Source organism: Somniosus microcephalus, chromosome 11 (genome assembly GCF_052327205.1).
Source record: "Somniosus microcephalus isolate GS21.2 chromosome 11, FLI_Smic_1.0, whole genome shotgun sequence".
In the NCBI taxonomy this organism is placed as follows: domain Eukaryota; kingdom Metazoa; phylum Chordata; class Chondrichthyes; order Squaliformes; family Somniosidae; genus Somniosus; species Somniosus microcephalus.
The window spans coordinates 36754152-36777730 of NC_140997.1; the positions used below are offsets into that span (position 1 = coordinate 36754152).

The following is a 23579-nucleotide window of genomic DNA, read 5'->3' on the forward strand; positions in this document are numbered from 1 at the left end:
CCTTGCCACTGGCTTCCCCTCCCCCCAATTGTATCCAGAACCCCCCACTCCCGCTTCCCTGCTCGCGGCCAAATACCCCCTCACCCCCAATCAGGGCTAGTATCGCCACCCCCACCCTCTCCAGTATCCCCCCCCCCCCCCAAGCTGACTGCCAGGAACTGTTCCCATGGGTCAGGTAGTGGATCTGGCCAACTTCGGGCGAAATGCTGGGAGAATTCTTGCAAATGAGGCCCGGCCATTAAGATCAGCCGGGCCTCCGTGACCCCGGACTCCCCGGGTTTGCCGCCCGCTTCGGGGCTCATGCCCACCTTTAAAATCGGGACCTGTGGGAAGTCTTTTATTCTTTTTCAAGGATGTTGGCCATGATTATAGACGTCTGTTTATTGTCCTTCACAATTTGCCACATGGAAAAAAAACCCTCCAGTGTGTTCTAGTTTCCTTCAGAGAAACATTTGAACGGAATAATTTTGTAATGAAATGACTGGAGTAAGCCGTTCCTACTTTAGCAGTGACTGTTATCAATTTTTTCAGACACTTCAGATCTTTTAATCACTCAGAGGGAGCTGCCTTGACTAATGTGATAAAGTTACAATGCATGCATGGATATTTTGTGTATAAAAGATGGTGATAGACAATAAATGTGGAGAAATAATAATAATTGGGTGATGCCAGCCGTAACTGATATATTTTGAGGATGTGACGATTCCTGAGGTAGATCAGTGGTGCTGTATATTTGGTTTCGGAAGAAAACAGTTCCACAAGAAGCCTATGTTCAGTTCTATCCACTGAAATGGGATATGTTTTAAACTACGTCTATAAACAAAATCATGACACATAGGTTTTTTGTCCATAAACAATGCCCCCTTAGCAACCTTTATGTCATTCATTTTGCCCACATTACATAACCAGTCAGTAGTAAGTCAGGACTAGTAGCCCCTGCTTTACTCTCCAGCACCAAACAATAGATGGAACATTATCCAAAGGAAAGGAGTAATAAAAGTCAATAACAATCATTAAAAATGAAAAGCAAAAGACTTGCATTTATACAGCGCCTTTCATGACCTCAGGACGTCCCAAAGCGCTTTACAGCCAATGAAGTACTTATGAAGTGTAGTCACTGTTGTAATGTGGGACACATGGCAGCCAATTACGCACAGCAAGCTCTCACAAACAGCAATGTGATAATGACCAGCTAATCTGTTTTTTGTTATGTTGATTGAAGGATAAATATTGGCCAGAGGATGACCCATAATTTAAATGACATGAAACTTCATACCAGAATGACCACCCATAGTCCCAGGAGTGCGGTCTCCAGTCCTCAGGTCCAAGACTGACTGTCACCTGGAACACTTGCGTATACATCACGTGAGCCACCATTCCTAGAAGTCCTAAATATAAAGAGGTAAAAGCGTACTCTTGTAAAGTCAACAAAAAGCAGTTAAAATCACTTTGTAAAATAGCACAGAGGATATTTGTACATAGACAAGGTGCTTTAATACTTGTTTTCATTGTACCACATATAGGGGGGATCTTTCATCTTGGGAATGCCAGTTTTACCACCAAAAAATGAGCACTAAATCACTGAAAGCCTGCTTCCCACACAGAATTCTCCCATCACCATTTTGAATCACCAACTCTAAAGCAGTCACAGAATTGAACGGGAACAGGCTGGAGGGCTCCATTTCTAGTGATATTAAAGGAATCATCAGCTGCCCTCAGGTAAACCACTGATTCGTTTATTTGGACTACTAGTGTGCTGCTTTTGAGCCTTTTTGGGAGTTTGGGTCTGGAACTGTCCAAAAGCGAAAGTATTTTGGCGGGTCAATGTTGGATTTTTGACCAGGTGCAAACTTGCGATTGGTTTCAATGAGCTTGGTCCTTGCACTGCCATTGTGGCTGGAAGAGCAGGAGGAAGAGGAGCAGGCTAAAATCCAGGGAGCTGCAGCCATGGAGAGAACAGCCAGAAGATGATCAGCTTTACCCCACACCAGTGTACAGGACAACAACTTGTTACCTGCAGTTCAGTGAGGAGCAGTGTGTGAGGAGGCTCTGCTTTGCCAGGGAGGCTGTCACAGAGCGATGTCACTTGCTGCAGCACCAACTGCAGCCCAGCGTAAAGTCAAGTACATCCTTGCCAGCCACCGTGCCTCGGGGTCATTCCAGGCTGCAGCAGATGATAACTGCAACACCTGCAACATCAACCGTGCTGGTCTGCATTCACCAGGCGATAGAAGCGCTCTGTGCCAAAGCTACTGACCTCATATTCTTTCCCATGAATGCAACGAAGTAGGAAGACTGGTTTCTTTGGTCCCCACCACAACTCCGTTCCCTAGCTACCGACTCCATCCCTCTCCCTGGCAACTGTCTGAGGCCGAACCAGATTGTTTGCAACCGTGGTGTCATATTTGACCCCAAGATGAGCTTCTGACCACATATCCATGCCATCACTAAGACCGCCTATTTCCACCTCTGTAACATCACCCGACACCGCCCTTGCCTCAACTCATCTGCTGCTGAAACCCTCATCCATGCCTTTGTTACCTCTAGACTTGACTATTCCAATGCACTCCTGGCTGGCCTCCCACATTCTACCCTCTGTAAACTTGAGGTCATCCAAAACTCTGCTGCCCATGTCTTAACTCATACCAAGTCCCATTTACCCATCACCCCTGTGCTCGCTGACCTACATTGGCTCCCAGTTAAGCAAAGCCTCAATTTTAAAATTCTCATGCTTGTTTTCAAATCCCTCAATGGCCTCACCCCTCCCTCTGTCTGTAATCTCCTCCAGCTCTACAACCCTCTGAGATATCTGCGCTCCTCCAATTCTGGCCTTTTGAGCATCTCTGATTTTAATCACTCCACCATTGGTGGCCGTGCCTTCAGCTGCCAAGGCCCTAAACTCTGGAATTCCCTCCCTAAACCTCTCCGCTTCTCTACCTCTCTTTCCTCCTTTAAGACCCTCTTTAAAGCTTACCTCTTTGACCAAGCTTTTGGTTATCTGCCCTAATATCTCCTTATGTGACTCGGTGTCAAATTATGTTTGATAATGCTCTTGTGCAGGGCATCATTGACTGCACACTCATACTCCAGTAGACGAGCCTGGGGTCTACATGAATAGGAAGGGGTTTCACTCCCTGAACATCCAGCTGGTGTGTGGCAAAATGCAGTGCACCATGCACGTCTGTGCCAGGTTTCCTGATGGCTGACATTATGGCCCAGAAATTAGTGTCCCAACGCGCGAGTAAGCACCGTGTACTCACGCGTGGGACCGATGGAATTGCCGGTTTTCTGCATGCACAGCGCATGCGCGGGAAACCGGCATTTCCGATCCTCTGAACCAAGGGGTTCAGAGGTCGAACGCGTGCGCGCAGGAGTCTGCGCGTGCGCGTTGAACTTCCTTTTTTTTCCAGGTTTGCCCGTGCGTGAAGGCCTCCACTTTTTACACTTTAAAAAAGCAGACGTAAGGACTTAATTTTAAAAGGTAAGGTCTATTAATTAAAATTAGAATTTTTTTTCCACAGGTTTATTATTTTTAAAGACTTTACAGTAAGGTTAGTGTATTTTTAGCCCCGATTTTTTATAAAATTATTTTTTTCAAAAATTTAAATTATTGTTTAAAATAGTTATTTAAAGTTATTTATAGTTCATTTAAATAGTGTGATTTAAAAAAAAAATTATTTCAAGTTTAAGTACTGTTTTGGGCGCCCGGAGTTTTCATGAGTTTGACAGTTCTTACTGTCAAACTCATGAATGAACTTTTGCATCCTCCGATTGGTTGCCCAGTGCTCATGTGATCCCAGCCGACGCATCGCACTAAGTACGCCGCTGGGTCACGCAAGCACAGCGCGCCGGGAGCTGAACCGGGCCACAGACAGGAAATCCACGCAGGCCCAGGCTTCAACTGTCGGCGCGCTAGGTAAGTGTAGGTCGGGGGCTTGCACCCGCGGGAAGCCCCCGACACGAATTTCTGGGCCTATGCCTTTATCCTGCGCCAGTCTTCAATGTCCCCTCTCTTTCACCCTGAGCATATGGTCAGAGGTTGATGGCTTGGGGACCAAGGCTAACCCCTCCGGACCTGGCTATTGACACCTCTCAGGAATCTGAGCACAGATGGAGAGATAAGCTCCAACCAGTGCCATGCCTCCACTCGAGCCCTGATGCAACAGATCATAGGCACCCTGAAGTAAAGCTTCCACTGTCGAGATAGATCTTGAGGTGTCCTGCAAAACAGCCCCCAAAGTGTCTCTAGGATCAGCTGCCTACTGCACAAGTTGCCATCCAGAGGGGCCAAACCATCGAGCCAACTGCAGAGGAAGAATTGGAGGCAGAGGAGTTTGCGTGACAGGAAAACACTAAGGACGATGAGGAAGAGCAAGGCCCACCTATCCTGCCAGCTCTTCGACAACAGCTCATCCAGGAGTGCTTCAGCTAAAGACTCACTATTCCCCTACACTAACAGCCCCTCCCAACATCAGTCCCTTTCCTTCCGTTATCCTTAGGATTGCCGTCAACCCAAACACAAGCATAGGACTTTCAGGCAAAATACAAGACAATAGTCATCAAGTACTCACCAAACAACCTCAGCACAACAAGAATTTTGATAAAGAATGGCCTAGAAATTGAGTGCCCTTAGCACCGATTTTGCGGCGCTAGAGGGCCTAGCGCTGCATTTGGCGCCGGCGCCGAAATTGCCTGGGGCCCTTACGCCGCGGTAGACCGGTAGCGCTGCGCCGGCACCGATGACGTCATCGGTGTGCGCAGCGTCCCGGTTGCCATGCCGACGGGCCCCAGCGCCGAAATTCAGTTGCGGCCGCCTCGCCCGTGACAGCCGCAACTAAGACTCTGGCAACAGAGTCTTACGAGTCTTTGCGCCGGCGCATTAAAGGCCCCGCGGCGGCCGGCCGCTTTCCCGCCGGCCGCCTGGCTGCAGCTCCCTCCCCGGACTTCCCCCCCCCCCCCGGAACAGAAGCAAGCCCGGCACTTGTCCGAGGTGCCGGGCTCATTTTTTAAAAGATTTTCGCGGGCCGCGATCGGGTGCAGGCAGCTCCTCCTTAAGGGAAGGAGGAGGCCTGCACTTCCCGAGCCTGCCGCACCGCATCGGGTGCCGCAGCGCCGGAATTGCGGCGCGAAACGGCAGTTAGCGCCGATTTACCGCCGCAAAGACCCTTCAGTAGCGCCGGCAGCCGTTTGGGCGCGGCCCTGCTGAATTTTTGGCGCGCGCAGGGGGACTTAGCGCCGGCACTAACTTCCGGCGCTAAAGCCCTGGCTAAGCCAAAACTCAATTTCTAGGCCCCTGTCTTTTACAGTGATATTTAACTGCTGGTGTAAACCGCTAGGGGGTGAAATTGGGTATTGCCCCGTTTGGGGTGCTAACTTTTGAAATTTGTAAAATTTAGCCCTAGGCGCTAAGGATCCTGAACTTCTACTAAATTGGGTGTTAGCACCCCAGGAAGGAAGTGGGGCGCTAAATCACACGCTAATGACCTCAGTGGGGCGCTACCACCAGAGCGCTAATGAATTTCAGGTGCAATGCATTCAGCAATGATCCTTCACACTGGCTCCTTCCAGCTCTTAAAGGGGAGGTTGCATCATTGTGTAGATGCTCATTTTCAGCCTTACTGGCTTTGAGGTGACCTGCGAGCGAGTGAATCCCCTGATGGCTACGGCTGTTCCCACTCCCAGGGACAGAGCTGGTCGAGGGCGTCCTGCAAGGCTATCTGTAGTCTCTGGCACTGACAGCAGCCTTCCACCAGCCCTGCTGCAGCCACTGGGGAGACACTATGTAGGAGCACTAGATTAGGAAAAGGCACTGTAAAGAGGGGAGACAAGGGTTTGCACAAGGGTGATTAGTCAATATTGTTGTATATATGTGTTTAATGGTTTTTGATAAATTTATTACTGGAATGTTGCATATTTGATGCTGTGTCTCATTTCAGTTCTGGGGTGTGGTATGGAATCACAAAGCGATAGAATGATGGTGATGTGCTCAGCAACCGGAAAGAGGACTTGAAGTCACTGGAAACGAAGTCTGATAAGACGGTTCGTTCTCCTGTTCCTCCTGCTCCTCCACCTCCTCCTCCTCCGCCTCCTCCTCCTCCTCCTGAGGTGGTGGAGTTATGCCTGGTGGCAATGGCTGCGCCCTCAGCATGGCCAAGTAGTGCAGCATGCAGCAAACGACACCGAAAAGTGACACCCGCTCAGCCGAGTACTGGAGGGTTCCTCCCGAGCGGTCAAGGCAGCGGAACTGTTGCTTGAGCACTCCGATGGTCTACTCAATGATGTTCCTGGTGGCAGCATAGTTCTCATTATATGAGTGCTGGGCATGAGTGTTGGGATTGCGGAGGGGAGTCATGAACCAGGTGGAGAGCAGATAGCCCTTGTCTCCCAGCAGCCAGCTGCAAGCTTCATGTGGTGGCTGGAATAGGTCTGGCACAGGATCAGGACATCGTGGCTGCTGCCAGGATAGCGGGCATTAACGGTCAGGATTTGCCATGTGTGGTCGCATACCAACTGCACATTAAGTGAGTGGAATCCTTTGTGGTTACAGAATACCTCAGGATTGTTATGAGGTGCCCGCAAATCGATGTGGGTGCAGTCAATGGCGGCCTGCACCATGGGGAAGCCTGCTATCTTGGCAAAGCCACATGCACACTCATGCTGCTTCTCTCTCATCATGGGGAGGGAAATATAGTCCCTTCTCCTTTCTGTACAGAGCATCTGTGACCTGGCGGATGGAGCAATGGACGGTTAACTAGGAGATGTTGGAGATGTCGCCTGTCGCACACTGGAATGATCCACTGGTGTAGAAATTGAGGACGACGGCGACCTTGACCACCATTGAGAGAGCCGTGGTGGTCCTGATCTCAGGCTCAAGGTCTGGCTGCAGGAGGTGGCAGAGCTCAGTGACCATGTCCTTGCTGAAGCGGAGCCTTCTAACACGCTGGTCCTCAGTAAAATTCATGGAGGAGAACTGCTGCCAGAATACCCTGGGTGGGTAAGGCCTCCTGTTGAGAGCCCTGTTGGCCCTCCTACCTCTGGCCACATTTTGCACTCTTTCTCCGTGCCTCAGTTACCTCCGACGTTGACGCTGGAGGGCAAGGTCCAGTGCCAGTACAGCCCCCATGAAAGGATACAAATATTGTACTTTCAAATCTCCCCTCAATGAAACTCAATAATCTTTATGTGCCAGAACACTCGTTGAAATGCAAAATGCTCAAATCGGTCAAAAGTCCTCTTTGCCTATGTGAAACTAACAATGCAGCATTGTTGGCCGACGAAACCTACACCGGAAGTGGTCGCCTTTAAATAGCACTCCCCCAGCGGACATCCGACTGAAAGCTGCCTCCTCTACCTGGCGTTAACGGCAGGCGCACAAGCAGGGGGCGAGAGGGAACTTTTCATCCGGGGCGCAACTGGGGCTCTGCGCATGGCAATGACATCACGTGTGGGCATTAATTGTGAGAGCAGTGGCAGAGTGTGGAAGTGGCAGCTGGAGGAGGGGCACTGAAGGGTGGGCACTGAAGGGTGTTACAGTGATTGGGTGAAAGGAATGTGAAGCAGCAGACGTCAACGTTTCCATTGACGCTGTTACAGTAAAGTGGTGCAGGGCAGTGCTGCCAATAAGACTGTGAATGGAAATCTTACCTTAGCAGCTGAATTTTGTCAGAGGAAGGAAAGACTGAGGAAGGTAAGGGATCCCACAGTTGGGAAGTTCTAGGAAAGATTGAGTTGGACGAAAATCCTAGCAGGCAGCACAAATCGGAAACGCGGGTGCACAATGCCCGTAATTTTCTGACAAAAAATGCATAGTTAGAAAAAGGTGAGCATGCACAACCAGATTTCTGATTCATATTGCTAGCAGTCGAGATCCCCCACTTTGTACTGTAAACTCATAGCATTGCTCCTATGAGTGTTCAGTGACCTACATTAAGATCCATCACAAAATGATCCTAATGAAGTTTTCTGTATAAAAATGCAAAAAAGTATTGTATTGCATATATGAAGATATACAATTGACAGACAACTCCTTTGCTAGCTTCCTGAACTAACATAGGGGGGAAGAATTACTTTAGTTGCTGTGTATAGTAACATCTAAGTTCACGCAAAAGTAATAGGCGCGAAATTGGGATCAGTAGCGCCCGTTTTTTGGGTGGTTCGAGTGCCTTTAGAGGTAAAAAAAATATTGTCCGCGGCACACATGCACTTGTGGGGCGAATTGTGCCGGATGCTGAATTGGTGAGGGCGTTAGCGGCGTGCACTGAACATCCGCCGGAAGTATGCAGAGCAGGCAGGTCATGCAACACTGGTTTGACACTAGCAGTGCCATTTTGGAGCTCGATGCTCCAGCTATCACCCTCGCTTAACCTCACACAGCTGAATACGCATTCAGCAGCAGGAAGGACCCCCCAACAGAGGATCATCAACTACTTACAGGTTAGTTATTTTTTCTGGCTGTTGCTACGATTCTACAAGTGTTTTTTTTCAGTCATTCACAGGAAGTGGGTGTCATTGGCAAGGCCAGCATTTATTGCCCATTCCTAATTACCCTTGAGTTTACAGGGAGTGGTGTGGCGTATCAGGTGCTGAAGGAATTTTTGCTGACTTCAAGGCTTTTGCACAAATCAGTTGCTCACAGACATGGGTGCACCAGTAGAAATTCCCCTTGAAATACAGCATGGCTTGGAGGATAAACAGAGACCACGCAGAGCAGGACAAGCTGCTGGAAGAGGGAGGAGGAGGAGAGGGAATAGGTCTCTCAACAGGAGACCTTATCCATACAGGGTGTTCAGGGAGCAATTCTCCTACCTGAGCCTCAATGAGGAACAACATGTGAGATGTCTGCGCTTCAGTAAGGAATTCCTCACTGAAATCTGTCACCTGCTGCAGCCACAACTGCAACCTCAGAGCAGGGCAAGGGTGGCATTGCCAATGGCTGTGAAGATGACCATGGGGCTGCACTTTTATGTGTCTGGCTCCTTCCAGGCTGGAGCTGGAGATGTTTGCAACATTTTGCAGTTTGCTGTCCACTGTTGTATAAGGGAGGTCACTGGGGCTCTCTATTGAAAGGGAGCTATCTGCATTTCATTCTCTTTTGCCAGAGTCAAGCAGGTGGAGCGAGCACGTGGCTTCACTAGGATTGCAGGCTTCTCCATGGTGTAGGGTGTCATTGACTGCATGCACTTTGCTTTGCGGGCGTCGCATGGCAACTCCACCATATACCAAAACCGAAAGGGATTCCACTTCCTCAACGTCCAGCTGGTGTGCGACCATAGGCAGTGAATTATGCAGGTCAATGCCCAGTGTCCTGGCAGCAGTCATGGTGTCTTCATTCTGCGGCAGTTCGTTGTGCTAGCTGCATTTCAGTCATCCTGGAAAACCAAAGGGTGGTTACTGGGCGACAAGGGCTATCCGCTGACGACATGGCTCATGACTCCGATGTGCAATCCAAGCACAAGTGGGCACCATGCATAGAATGAAAGTCATGCTGCCACACAAAATGTGATAGAGCAGACCATTGCATCAGCAATCCTAGTAATCTGTTGGAGGACTGATTGCTGGACTGCTGTGACACCCTGCAAGCCCCTTTGAACCCTATAATCCAGAGCCATGATGGCAGCAAGCTGACCTTGTATGACAGCAGTCTGAGTTTTCACTGCAGCACTCAGATGTTGGATGGCTGCTGCTTGTGTTACAACGGAAACGGAGACATCGGCCATCAGACGCTGCATCATGATTGGGTCCACAAGTGTGCTAATGGAGTTGGCCACCACTTCCATACTGGAAAGAGTGCTGGAGAGACAGTTTGAAGGTAGAGAGCTGGAGAGACAGTTTGAAGGACGAGAGCTGGAGAGACAGTTTGAAGGACGAGAGCTGGAGCAGGCAGTTTGAAGGACGATAGCTGGAGTGACAGTTTGAAGGTCGAGAGCTGGAGCGGAACCCGATTACCAGGACGCCAAGTTGGACAGCCAGGGGTAATGTGCAGGCCAGGTGTGTGGAATAAACCGAGGGGTAACATCGAGAAAAAAAACTGGGAAAACATCGAGAAAGACAGAGGAAACATCGAGAGAGAAAGAGGGGAAACATCCAGAGAGACCAAGATGGAAACATCGAGAAAGACTGAGGGGGCACTTTATTTATTTAATTTTATTAATTTATTAATTAATTATTAATTAATTAAATTTATTTAATTATAAGTTGTGAGTTCCTCACGATGCTCTCCCAGTGTGGCCACCCTGTAACCAGAGATTATTCTAGAAGCCTGGGTAGAAATATCAATGTAATTACTGTGGAAATTACTTTTTTTTACATTATTGCTTGTTCATTTTATGTGCTGTCTTTTTTATGTCTTTTATTAATTTTATGTCTGCTTTATTTATATTTAAAGTATGTATGCGTGTATATGTCGGTATGTGTTTTTTTGTGATGGCGCCGATGAAGATGGCTGCCGTCCTTGCGAGCTCCGTGCGTACCAGGCAGCTAAGAGTTCTTGCTGCTTGGTGCTTTCGGCTCGTCAAGAAAAAAGCATTTCACTGACTAGATTACACTTCTTCTATTTAGTTATGTGACCAATAAAATTGAAATTGAAATTGAAATCATGGGCTCCAAGCTCTGCGCAAAGCCCTGTGCCAAGTTGGTGCCAGACTCGCCTGTGCTCCTTGACATTGCACACGGGCTTTCTGGCAGGCCTCCCAATGCACCAGGCATTTCATTGTGCTTGTCTGTAGCCTGCCCCACCAAAGTCCTCCTCTGAGTCCCCTGCAGCAGAACTTGTGTGCGACCTCACCCTCTGGCCTCTATGCTATCTTCTCAATTATGCGTGGTGTCAGTATCTGAGCTGGTGACTACTAGTGTGAAATTGAGTGACGATGTGTCTTCATCATCACTGTACTTCATGGGCATCTGAAAGGAGAAATGCACCAGGGTAAGTATGTGGTTGGGGCAGGGTGGGGGGAAGTAAGAGGTGCATGCTTATACCATCTGCAGCTTGTAAATCAGAAGAGATTGTTGGATGAGGGGGAAGTGGGATGTGTAAAGGAAGATTATGTATGAGGATACCGTCATCTTCAATGGTTTCAACCCCTCTGCTGGCCACAGCCTCCGCAATGGCCATTCCAATAATGGCCAGCACTGTCTCCTCCTTGGGTTTAGGTCATGCAGGTGTGCCTGTCACCCGCCGATTAGCTCTTGCTGCCTCCGGTTGTGCGTCACCTTGTCCTGCAAGTGAGAGGGAAGTATGTCAGTGAGTGTTGTGGAACCTGTTTGGCTGATGTGGCTGTCATGGTTGAATAGATGACAGTGTGTGCAAGCTGTGAGATGTGGGTGTGAGGCTTGCAGCAGTGCTAAGTGTGTGAGGGTGAGATGAAGCTATGAATGTTAAGTTTAAGACCTGATTGATAGAGATTGTTGGTAGGTGAGTGACGGGAGTGTGGTGAATTGAGGAGTGTCTGAGACTAGTGGTGCAGTTGGTAGGGTATGGCATTTGAAGATGCATTCACTGACCTTGACCACTCATGTGAGGTCATTAAACTTCTTGCGGCACTGCATCCAGGTCCTTGGGGCTTAACTCTTGGCATTGACCTCCAGGGTTATCTGCTCCCACTGCCTTTTGAGCATGTGTCTGGAGGGACTCCTGACCAATGTTCCCACTAATTTTTTGGTGCGCAACCCTGCAGCTTGGAGTGAACATTGCTCTTAACTCCCTGCGGATACAGGACATCTCTCCTACTTTCCAGCTCCTGCACCAAGACCTCCAGTGCAACGTCCGAAAACTTGGCGCCTTCTCTCTCCCATATTGTGCCATTCTTCACTGTTTCCCTGGTCAGATTCACTTCCTGAATGACTGCCAGCACCTGCTCCAGCCACAATGCACCTCCCCTTTAAGAGGTGCAGGCTAGCTTTAAGCAGTGCAGGCTAACTTTAACTGGTGCTAGCCTCTCACGGTTTTGGCCCCTTGCTGATGCGTCCAGCCAATGAACAGCATGGTTAGTGCTGGCTGGACACTGAAATCATTTAAATGAGCAGGCAGCACAAAGTTGGCATGCTGTCTGCATTGCAATCAACGGGCGCGTTTTAATCGTGTATCATGATTCCTGCGCCCGTTTTCAGGGGCTATCCAATTTAGCTCCCAATATTTTTGCAGTTTCACTGCACATAGCAACCAGAGTTGTTTTACTTGGTTTTAACAATCTTAACATTTTGATGTTGAGATTTAATCTACTTCAATTGATGGTATCAGGAATAGACTATGTTTGAAAATAAATATAGTTGTGCAGCTGGGTATACCATAACATATTGAGATGGAAAGCAAGTTATGTTTAAACTCTAATGCTAACTTCACAGAATTTACAAATTCCATAGTTACTTATTGTTCTTTAGATATCAATGCAATTTTATTGCTTATGTAAAAAGGAAGTCAATTTTTGTTTAAACATTTATAAAATGTTGATTCTGTTCATGAGCCAAAATTATTCTTGATCATTGATTCTAAGTAGCTGTTCGATCTTCCTCTCAATGAGTGAAGAACATTTAGTATGACATTTGTTTCTGTACAAAAAAAAGTCTGCTTTTTAAACAACAGGCTTGCAGAGTTCAAAAGCCAATTAAATACTCAGTCCCAAAATATTTTAAGAGTTGACATTTTTTATTGCAGTGTAATATTCTATCCCTTTCATTTCTCTGTTGTAATGGCATCATTATTGACATGTGAAGAAAATCTTAGCAACAGGACTGGCAGCAATTGTGGTCTTCACAATTTTCTTTTCAAGAGTTGCAGTAAAAAATCACCAAAGTAAGACAAAAGAATGATAAATAGGGCTATTCCGGTGCAGGGAATCAAAGCAGTAATTGTAGGTTGCAAAAAATCATGAAGGAGATATTCATCTGCGCCCAAAATGGGCTCAAAGTGTTCAGGGCGAGCGCATTGCTTGCCCAATGACAGCAGAGCGAAGCATTAACTTTTTTCAGGTTCAAATCTCATTTAAATATGATGGGTGAGCTGTCAGCATGAATTGTGCTCATAATCTTGGTCACTGTGACTTGGGGGTGTGGGGGAATTTGGACAGGCTCAATATCAGTTTCTGATGGTCTTCACCTCTTAAAGGAGAGGTGCAGCACTCATTGTGGAGTTCAACTGAAGGCTGCTTGTGTACTGGAAGGCAAAAGACATCAACTTGGAAAGTGCAAGATTCTCTGATAATACTTAGAGGCATTAGCGGAGGAAGTAAGGAGAAGATAGAATATCCTATCTCCATCAGGCGAGAGAAGGGTGCCCCACCACACTACCACGGAAGGATGGTCCGACGTAGTTGATTGTATAAATGTCAGAATTTTAGCCCCTTCGATCTGGAAGCAATGCAGAAAGATGTTGAATGACCTTACCCAGCTGTTAAGGTATATGTGCCTACAAAAGAAGGATTTTGGATGCAATTGCAAAAGCTCCAATGAGATTGGACATAATGGACTGCAGAAAAGTAATAAGCAAAAAGATTTTTTTGAAGATGCTTAAAACAATAAGAAATCTAGTCATAAACAAGTGGATTATAAAAGCCCAAAGAAGTTAAGTGAAATCTCAGTCATTGACAAGAGAACAGAAGCCAATGGAATGCCTGAATTTGACTGTCTCCAGAATATGAAGAAGAATTTGGGAATTTGTGGACTGCAAGACTGTCTCGGATGATCACATCTGTGGGACATGTCTCTGCCTTAAGACACTCCGGCTCAGAGTCCTTGAGCTGGATTGCGAGTTAGAGGTACTCCCGACATATAAGGTGGGGGGGGGTGGGATTTCTGGATACTTTACTCCAGAGTACAGATGCACCTCATAGTAAAACATAGGAGCAAGAAGGGGAGTGTATGCTTGTCAGTCAGCAGGGTAGGAAGAACCTAGGGGAGACAGAGAAGGAGGTACCACAGACACTGGTCCTATCCAACAGGTACGATGTACTTGCTACCTGTGGGGATAAGGATGAAGACAGCAGAGAGGATGTCCAGAATGCTAACCATGACACTGTGGAGAAGAGACAGTCCAAGGAGGGGTGCAAAATAGAAAAGAAAGGTGTAGTCATGGAGGATTCCATAATTAGGGGGATAGATAGCATCCTCTGCAGTCATGTCCAAGAGGGTGTGTTGCCTACCTGGTGCCAGGGTAAAGAATATCTTGGAGCAACTGGAAAGGAAGCTGGAAAGGGAGGGTGAAGATCTAGTTGTCATGGTCCATGTCGAGACCAATGACTTAGGGAAAACAGGGAGAAGTTCCTGCTAAGGGATCATCAGGAGCTAGGTGCTAAATTAAAAGCAAAACCCCATGGGTGATAATTTCGGGATTGCTACCTGAGCTATCTGCTATTTGCCATAGGGATAGTCAGATCTGGAATGTGAATGCGTGGCTGAAAGAGTGGTGTGGGAAGGAGAGGTTCTATTTCATGGGACACATGCACCAGTACTGGGACAGGAAGGAGTTGTACCAATGGGATGGGCTCCACTGCGAGTTAGAAGTACTTTGACGGAGTGGGACCAAGGGCCTAGCAGAAAGGATAAATAGGACTGTGAGGGATCTGAAAGAAGAAAGAAAGACAGACTTGCATTTATGTAGCGCCTTTCATGACCACCAGACGTCTCAAAGCGCTTTATGGCCAATTAAGTACTTTTGAAGTGTAGTCACTGTTGTAATCTGGTAGAAATAACAGTAGGCTGAAGATAAACAAACTAGGAGATGAGAGTAAAGGCCATGTTAGGAAATAGTTAATCAGATGGTATTGCTATTGATTTCTCTTTATATTAACAGAGTCCAGTAACTTTTCAATTGTAGCTGATCTCATTAGCATTTTGATTATCCCTTTGATATAAACAGATCCTGGAACTAACTTGTAAAAAGTTCGTAAGAGTTTAGAGTCGCGAGTGGGTGTGTAGATAACACGGCATCTTGTAGCTTATTCATCTTCAACTTCACAGGGACACAGGACAAGTATGACATTTTCATGATGGTTAGATGAAGGTGGCAGGAAAGGGTTGTATTGATCAGACATAAACAGCTATGAAGTTAGCTTTGGAAGGCTACATCTGCCAAAGGGAGACGATGTACTGTGATTGAAAAGTAACCCCCTCACAGCTGGTTAGAAGGCCTTTGATAGTTCATGAATTTCTGTAACTGCCTTCAACCTAAAGATTTGATTGACAGATCAATCAGGGTATATAAAACTGAAGTTACTGATAGACGTGAAAGGAAGTTTACGTAATGCTGAAACATAACAGGATTGAAGAAAGAATATAAAAGAATGGGTGTTAAGGGTGTTTTCTCAGAATTCGATGAGGCCTAATCACCCTTGAAAATCCTTGAGGTCGAAACTGTGTGAATTCAACAGTGAACTGGCAAGGTTTTGCCATAAGTGCTGCTGTTAAGTGTATGTTTAATTATTGTCAGTAATAGTTATTATCATATATGTAATAAATCTATGAATATCTACCTGTAATGCTGTGAACCCTATTATTTTTGAGCAGTAACTTGTAAGTAAGAACACCCATCCTCTATCAGTCAGAACAAGGAAAGGAATAAGGGTAACATAAACAGTTAGGGAACAGATAAAGTTTTAAAACACATATAAAATAACTATTAAAAATAAAGTGAGAGGAACGATCAGCAAAAACAAATTAAACTGCCAGTACAGCAATGTGCACAGCATCTAAACCAAAATGGAGGAACTGGAGGAAATAATATGAATAGAGGAATCAGATATGGTAGGGATAACTGAAACATGGCTACATAAAGAACAGGATTGGCAGGTAAATATTGCAGGATATATGTTATTTAGAAAGAATAGGGAAGGAAGAAGGGGATGGTGTAGTTGTACTAATTAGAGATAACATAAATGGCATTAGAAAAATTAACTAACATTAAGATAGAAACAAATTCCATATGGATTGCGATAAAGGATAAGAAGAGATCGATCATGCTAATAGTGATATACTATGGACCACCTAATAGTAGAAGGGAAGTGGAAGGACAAATATATAGCATCTAGGGGATCATCTAGGCAATAGTGATCAAAACATAAGATTTACGATAATAATCGTGCCCTAAAGCCACTAAAGGAGAGGATGACAAAAGTGACAATATAGGAGAGGATGACAAAAAGTGAATAAGAACAGGTTAGGAAAGAAGTCAAAAAATAATTAGGAAAACAAAGAGAAATTACAAAATGAAATGATCAAAGAATATAAAAAGAAACAGTAAAGTATTGTATATAGATATATAAATAACAAAACAAAACTTAAGATAGGGATAGGGCCACTAAGCAATGCACAAGATAAATTCACAGGTAATGACGGAAATATTGAATAGTTACTTTGCCTCAGTATTTACTAGGGAGGCTGACAAGGTGGATACGACATTAGAAGAAGTGATCAAAAAGGATATCAAGACATTTAAGATAGATAGGAGGGAGATAATTTATAAACTAGATAAACTTAGAGAGGATAAGACCCCGGATCCAGATGAACTACATCCGTAAATACACAAAGAAGCTAAGGAAGAGATAGCAATGGCACTAGTATGTATGTATAAAAATTCAATAGAAAATGGAATAGTGCCAGAGGATGGGCGGACAGTTGGTTATTCCTATATTCAAAAAGGAGCTAGAACAAATCCAGGGAATTATAGACCAGTTAGCTTAATGTCGATGGTAGCATTCTTTATTCAAAGTTGTAATAGAAAAGCATCTAGAATCCAAAAATATAAGAATGAATAATCAGCATGGATTTGAAAAGGGAAGGTCATGCTTGACCAATGTTATTGAATTCTTTGAAGAAGCAACAGAAAGAGTAGACAAAGATAATGCAGTGGATGTAATATATTTGGACTTTCCAAAGGCCTTCACTAAGTTACCACAAAGTAGACTCATGACTAAAGTCAGAACATGTGGAGTCGGGGGAAGAGTAGCTCAATGGATAGCAAACTGGCTTAAAACAGAAAACACAGAGTAGGGGTTAAAGGTAGTTATTCAGACTGGTGGAAGGTGGGGAGTGGTGTTCCACAGGGATCGGTGCTGGGACCACTGTTGTTCACTATTTACAGAAATGAGTTGGACTCGGAAATCAGAAGTACAATATCAAATTGGGACGACACCAAATTGGGAGTATATTTAGTACTGAGGAAGATTGCGACAAATTAGAAGAAGGTGTTAACAAATTTGCAGAATGGGTGTGTAAGTGGCAAATTAATTTCAATATTGATAAGTGTGAGGTGGCACATTTTGGCAGGAGAAATAAAGAGGTCACCTACTCCTTGGAAAATAAGAGTCTAAATGGGGTAGAGGTACAAAGGGATCTAGGGGTACGGATTCGCAAATCATTAAAAGTAGCAATGCAGGTCAACTAAACAATAAAAAGTTCATTTCTAGAGGAATAAAGTTCAAAAGCAGAGAAGTTATGTTAAACTTATATAGAACCTTGCTTAGACCATACTTGGGTTACTATGCACAGTTCTGGTTTCCATATTGCAAAAAGGATATAGAAGCACTGGAGAAAGTGCAAAAAAGATTTACAAGGATGATACCAGAACTGAGAGGGACAACTATCAGGATAAATTGAACAGGCTGGGCTCTTTATCCAGAAAAGAGAAGACTGAGGGGACAGAGATCTTTACAATTATGAAGGGTAATCGATAGGGTAGATGTAGGGAAGATGTTGCCACTTGTGGGGGAGTCCAAAATTACAAGCCATCAATATAAGATAGTCACTAATAAAATCCAATAAGGAATTCAGGAGAAACTTATTTACTCAGAGAGCGGTGAGAATGTGGAACTCGCTACCACATGGAGTGGTTGAAAGAATGAGCATAGATGCATTTAAGGGGAATCTAGATAAACACATGAGGGAGAAAGGAATAGAAGGATATGTTAATAGGGCAATATGAAGTAAGGTGGGACAAGACTCATGTGGAGCAGAAACACCTCTTTGGCTGAATGGCCTGTTTCTGTGTTGTAAAATTCTATGTAAGAATAAATCCGTGTCAACATAAGTATAGTTAAGCATGAGACTATGTTATGTACTGCAAGCGAAAGCTGGCAAGGTTAGCTTGCAACTAAACATGCAGCTGAATAAATATTGAAGCTTAATTAAACTCAGTGAAGGAGAAATTTATTATAGCCCAGGAATGGGCGGTAACTTTTGAAAAGTTTGAGAATTAGCGCCAGGTGCTAATAAATCACGTTGCATGCAAAGTTGTCTCATCGCTCAAAGAAAGGATTGGAGCGCTAAATCAAGCGCGAATGGCCTAGCTCAGTGGCGCTACACTCAAAGTGCTGACCAATATCAGGTGTAGTCTAATCGCAAGTCATCATTGCCACAGGCTTTTTCCAGTTCTTAAAGCGGGGTTCATTGATGCTGCAGAACATCATTCTCAGCATTGCTGGCTGTGAACCTGTGTCAGCAAACAGAAGCAGGCCAAACCCAAGGAGCCGGACGACTTAAGCAGGTATCTTGATGGCAGATCCATGCCTCAGGGAGAGAGCCCGCAGATTTTCAGACCAAGCATCGGAGGAGTTGGTGTCTGCTGTGGAGAGACGGATGGCGGTGCTCTACCCGGCAAGTGGCAGGAGGCCCTCGCCGCAAGTCTTCCGTGCCATGTGGAGGGAGGTAGCGCATCAGGTCTCGGGCAGCACTGTGGTCCCCAGGACCCCCACACAGTGCAGGAAAAAATTTAACGACCTCACTCGGGTGGTCAGGGTGAGTCGATGCTTCAACAAATGCTACATACCACCGTCTGAACCACAGTCTGCACACACTGACCAAAGCACCACACCCCCAGCACTCACCCACCGACAATCTTCACCTACCAACACTCATGCCCACAGCTCACATCTTACACACAATCACAGCTATTCAACTATGGCAGGTACATCACCCAAAAACATTGGTCCACACTCACTCACACACTTTCCTTTCTCTTGCAGGCCAAGGTGGCTCACAACAGGAGGGAGCAGGAGCACACAGGCAGGGGTCAAGCCAACACCCAACCACTGTCTGCGCTGGAGAATAGAGTGCTGCAGATTATTGGGCACCAGGTGGTGGGCGGCATGGCCACTGGTGATGTTGACCCCCTTGGGGATAACAACGATATGTTCATCCCTACTCCCTCTTCTCACATCCCACTTCCCCCTCACCCCACAAGCCTTTCGCACTTTCCAGCTAATCACGCTGTATGCATGCATTTCTCCCTTCCTGCCCCCTCCCCTCAACTTAACCCGAATCTTGTGCCTTTATGCTTTCAGATAATGAGCAAGCACCTGAGCAGCCTATCTCTGAGGGCACCATAGAGAGTGAGACGGGAGAAGAGGAGGAGGAAGAACACACCACATCACTGCATGTCTCACCCGCAGGCACCAGCTCAGACACTGGCACTATGTGTTCTTTAGAAGCTAGTATAGTAGCAGGATCTGCACAGGGTGATGCACCGGGCATGAGTGGGCTGCAGCAAGGCCGGGGGAAATGGTAGCTCGGGAGGCAGCTCCACGGAGGGCGAGTTCGAGCGTGAGGTCTGCTGCACAGGACTCAGATGAGGACCTCGATAGGGAGGCCTTTATTAAAAGGGTGATGGGCATGCACACGGAGATGATAGGTGCAATGGTAAGGGTGTCCGACAGTCTGTCGGCAATGGTAAGGAGCATGGAGGAGTTCGCCTCCAACATTGCACAAGGCTCTGTGCACACCATGGAGCCCATCATTTTCAGTCTGCAAAGAATGGTCGACTCCCAGAGAGACCGTAGTGACCCAGACCTGATGCCTCGTGTGATGGGCGATCTGGCAGCTTCCATTGCAGCACAGGCGGAAGCAATGCAACATCTTAGTGCTGTAATGCAGTCTATGGTTGGTGCCATTCAATCTCAGACTGCACTCATGCGGTCTTAGCTTGATGCCATGCAAGCTCTGACTGCTGCCATCGTGGCTGGGTCTACCACTGACGACCAGGGCTTTCACGGTGTCGCAGCAGGCCAGCAATCTGTGCTCCAACAGATTGCTAGGGATGCTGAGGTGCTTGTGCGAAGGAGTGGCAGTGGGTCAGTGGAGCAGGAACCTGTTGTCCTCTCTCAGGGTGACAGCATTCCTGCTCCCACTGCTGGCACTCCACCATTGCCCTTGCCGCTGCCTGTCATCCAGCCATCACAGACTGATGCCGCCCATGCTGAGGTGGTGCAGTTTACAGCTGGGCCTTCCAGGCCCAGAGCTAGTCGAGGGCATCCTGCAAGGCCATCTGAAGTCTCCCGCATGGACACTCAGCAACCTTCCACCAGCCATGCTGCAGCCACTGGGCCAACACTTTGTAGGAGCACTAGAGTAAGCAAAGGCACAGTAACGAGAGGCACTAAGGGATTGCACAAGGGTGAATAGGTAATATTGTTGTTGTAAATAGGTGTTAACTGATTATTGATAAATTTATTAATTCAGTTTGGATTATTTTGTGGTGTATCTCATTTCAGCTTTGCGTGGTAAAATGGCCTGCGACAGGGATGGAATGATGGGGATGTGGTGAGCAATGGGGATCTGGGGTTAATTTATTGGAACCGCAGTCTGATGAGGCGGTCACGGACTGCCCTTCTGGAAGGCCAATTGAGTGGCTGCCTCCTCCGTCGCTCCTGCTCCTCCTCACCCTCCTCCTCTCCTTCTTCCTCCTCCTGAGGTGGTCTCGCAATCCCTGGTGGCAAGGGCTGGGCCCTCATGATGGCCAAGTTGTGGAGCATGCAACAGACCACCACGAAATGGGACACCCGTTCAGCCGAGTACTGGAGGGCTCCTCTCAAGCGTTCAAGGCAGTGGAACCGTTGCTTGAGCACCCCGATGGTCTGATCGATGATGTTCCTGGTGGCAGCATGGCTCTCATTATATGAGTGCTGGGCAGGAATGTTGGGGTTGTGGAGGGAAGTCATGAGCCAGGTGGCAAGCGGCTAGCCCTTGTCTCCGACCAGCCAGCCGCGAGCTTGATGTAGTGGCTGGAAGAATGCTGGCACATCGGTCTGGCACAGGATGAAGGCATCGTGGATGCTGCCAGGATAGCAGGCATTTACATTGAGAATTCACTGTCTGTGGTCGCACACCAACTGCACATTAAGTGAATGGTAGCCTTTGCGGTTACGGAAGATGTCAGGATTATTATGCAGTGCCTGCAAAGCCATATGGGTGCAGTCAGTGGCGCCCTGCGCCATGGGGAATCCCGCTATCCTGGCAAAGCTACATGTACACTCGTCCGGCTTCTCTCTGGTGATGGGGAAGGAAATGTAGTCCCTTCTCCTGCTGTACAGAGCCTCTGTGACCTCCCAGATGCAGTGATGGACAGCGAACTGCGAGATGTTAGCTATATCTCCTGTTGCAGACTGAAAGGATCCGCTGGAGAAGAAAATGAGGGCGATGGCCACCTTGACTGCCACTGCGAGAGCCATGGTCGCCCTGATCTGAGGCTCGATGTTTGGTTGCAGGAAGTGGCAGAGTTCTGTGACCATCTCCTATGTGAAGCGGAGTCTTCTAATACACTGCTCCTCGCTTAATTCGAGGTAGGAGAAGTGCTGTTGGAATACCTTTGGAGCGTATGGCCTCCTGTTGAGAGCCCTCATAACCCTCCTCCTCCCTCTGGCCACATCTTCCAATCTTTCTCGCTGCCTGTGTGTCCTCCGCCATAGATCCTGGAGGGCGAGGTCAATTGCCAGTACAGCCCCCATTAATGTAATGAAGTGTAGCATGTTGATATGTTGTGAGAATAAATGTAACTAATATTTAGTAGCCACAACACTCCGAAGGCTAAACAATCTTTAAATGACTGAATTAAACTGTTGCACAATGTCAAACTGACAAGGAAGCAGTGAAACAGCACTAACCTGAGAGCTGTGACTCATTACTCATGATCCCTTTAAGTAGCTCCCCTGGAGCCGGCTACCAACTGCTTCAAGCCTCCTCTCCCTGTCACTGCCAGGGCGAGGCGCTAAGGCAGGGGGCGACAATGAATTTTGCAGATTGGGCACCCAGTGACGTCACGGTCTGCCTGGTGTTGAATGCCCGGTGCTAACTTGTAGCGGCAGCGCTATGGGTGGCCCGATTTGGCGTGCATCATTGGATTTGCCTCATTGCGGCTCTACTGCCTCAGTGCCCCGTTAGCGCCCCCGCCTGGCGCTAACTGGAGGCACTAAGGTACTGGATTTCTCCCCCCGGTGGCTCCCTCTGGTCTTGGGTCAAACTAATTGGAATCATATTTGATACTTCCCGATAGTATAGCTGGGCCACATCGGGGCCTAAAAATCCACCTCGGGCAGTGGCGTAAAACGGGCGGTATTGGATTACCCATCCGTTATACACAGTGCCTGATATTCAGTACCATTGACTGATTCGCCACCGCCCGAAACAAATTTCTAGGCCCGGGTATTTTACAGGTAGGACATAATTTGAACAAATACATTGGGGGAAAAGTTCAATTGATTAGTGCCTCCCGTTCGCGCCAGCAGCTGATGCAGTAGTGCCGGGGCGAGGTGAATCCAGCGACGCACGGCAAATTCGGTCCCCCCATTGCGCCGCCGGTGTGAGTTACCGCCGGGGACTTCAGCGCCAGGCAGATCGTGATGTCAGTGAGTGTGCAATGCTCACTGGGCGCCCGATCTGCAAAATTGATTTTCGCCACCTACCTTAGCGCCTCGACCAGACAGCGACAGGGAGAGGAGGCGTCAAGCAGGCGGAAGCCGGCTCCAGGGATGTTATTTAAAGGGATCATGAGTAATGAGTCACAGCTGTCAGGTTTGTGGAGTTTCAGTGCTTTCTTGTCAGTTTGACATTGGGCAACAGTTTAATTCAGGAATTTAAAGGTTCTTTTGTATCAAGAGCGTTCTGGTAACTAAAAAGTAGTTACATTTATTCTTACAAAATATTAAAGTGCTACACTTGACTTACATTAATGGGGGCTGTACTGGCAGTCTACCTGGCCTTTCCAGGATCTACGGTGGAGGGAGCGGAGGCAACGAGAAAGACTGGAACATGTGGCCAGAGGGAGAAGAAGGGCCATCAGGGCTCTCTACAGGAGGCCTTACCTTCTGAGGGTATTCCGAGAGCACTTCTCCTACCTCCAATTAAGCAAGGAGCTGTGTATTAGATTGCTCCACATCACCAAGGTGGTGGTCACAGAACTGTGCCACCTCCTCCAAACAGACCTCCAGCCTCACAGCAGGATGACTTAAACCCCAGATCCCTTTTGCTCACCACATGCCCATCATACCATCCCTGTGTCATGCCATATCACAGCGTCCTCCTGGGTGCAAAGTTGAAATGAGAGAGACCAGAAAATATTGCAAACTCCATTAATAAATTTATGCATAAACATATCACACACATCACAGTCATTCTAATAACTAATGACCCTTGTGCCTGCTATAGTTGAATAGCTGGCATTGTGTGCAAGGCGTGAGATGTGGGTGTGAGTGTTGGTAGGTAGAGATTGTTGGTGGGTGAGCGCTGGGGGTGTGGTGCTTTGGGCAGTGTGTGAAGCTTGTGGTGGTATGTAGCATTTGTTGAAGCATTCACTCACCCTGACCACCCGATTGAGATGGATCTGC

General features: G+C 47.1%; 1 protein-coding gene across 1 annotated transcript in view; it reads right to left on the reverse strand.

Annotated features, from left to right (window-relative positions):
• gsg1l (gsg1-like) overlaps positions 1–23579 on the reverse strand; it is a 316678-nt gene that overhangs the window by 77016 nt on the left and 216083 nt on the right. The window contains exon 4 of the mRNA XM_086000482.1: positions 1277–1388. Within this exon, the coding sequence (XP_085856608.1) occupies positions 1277–1388 (112 nt within the window). The remainder of the gene's footprint in view (positions 1–1276; positions 1389–23579) is intronic.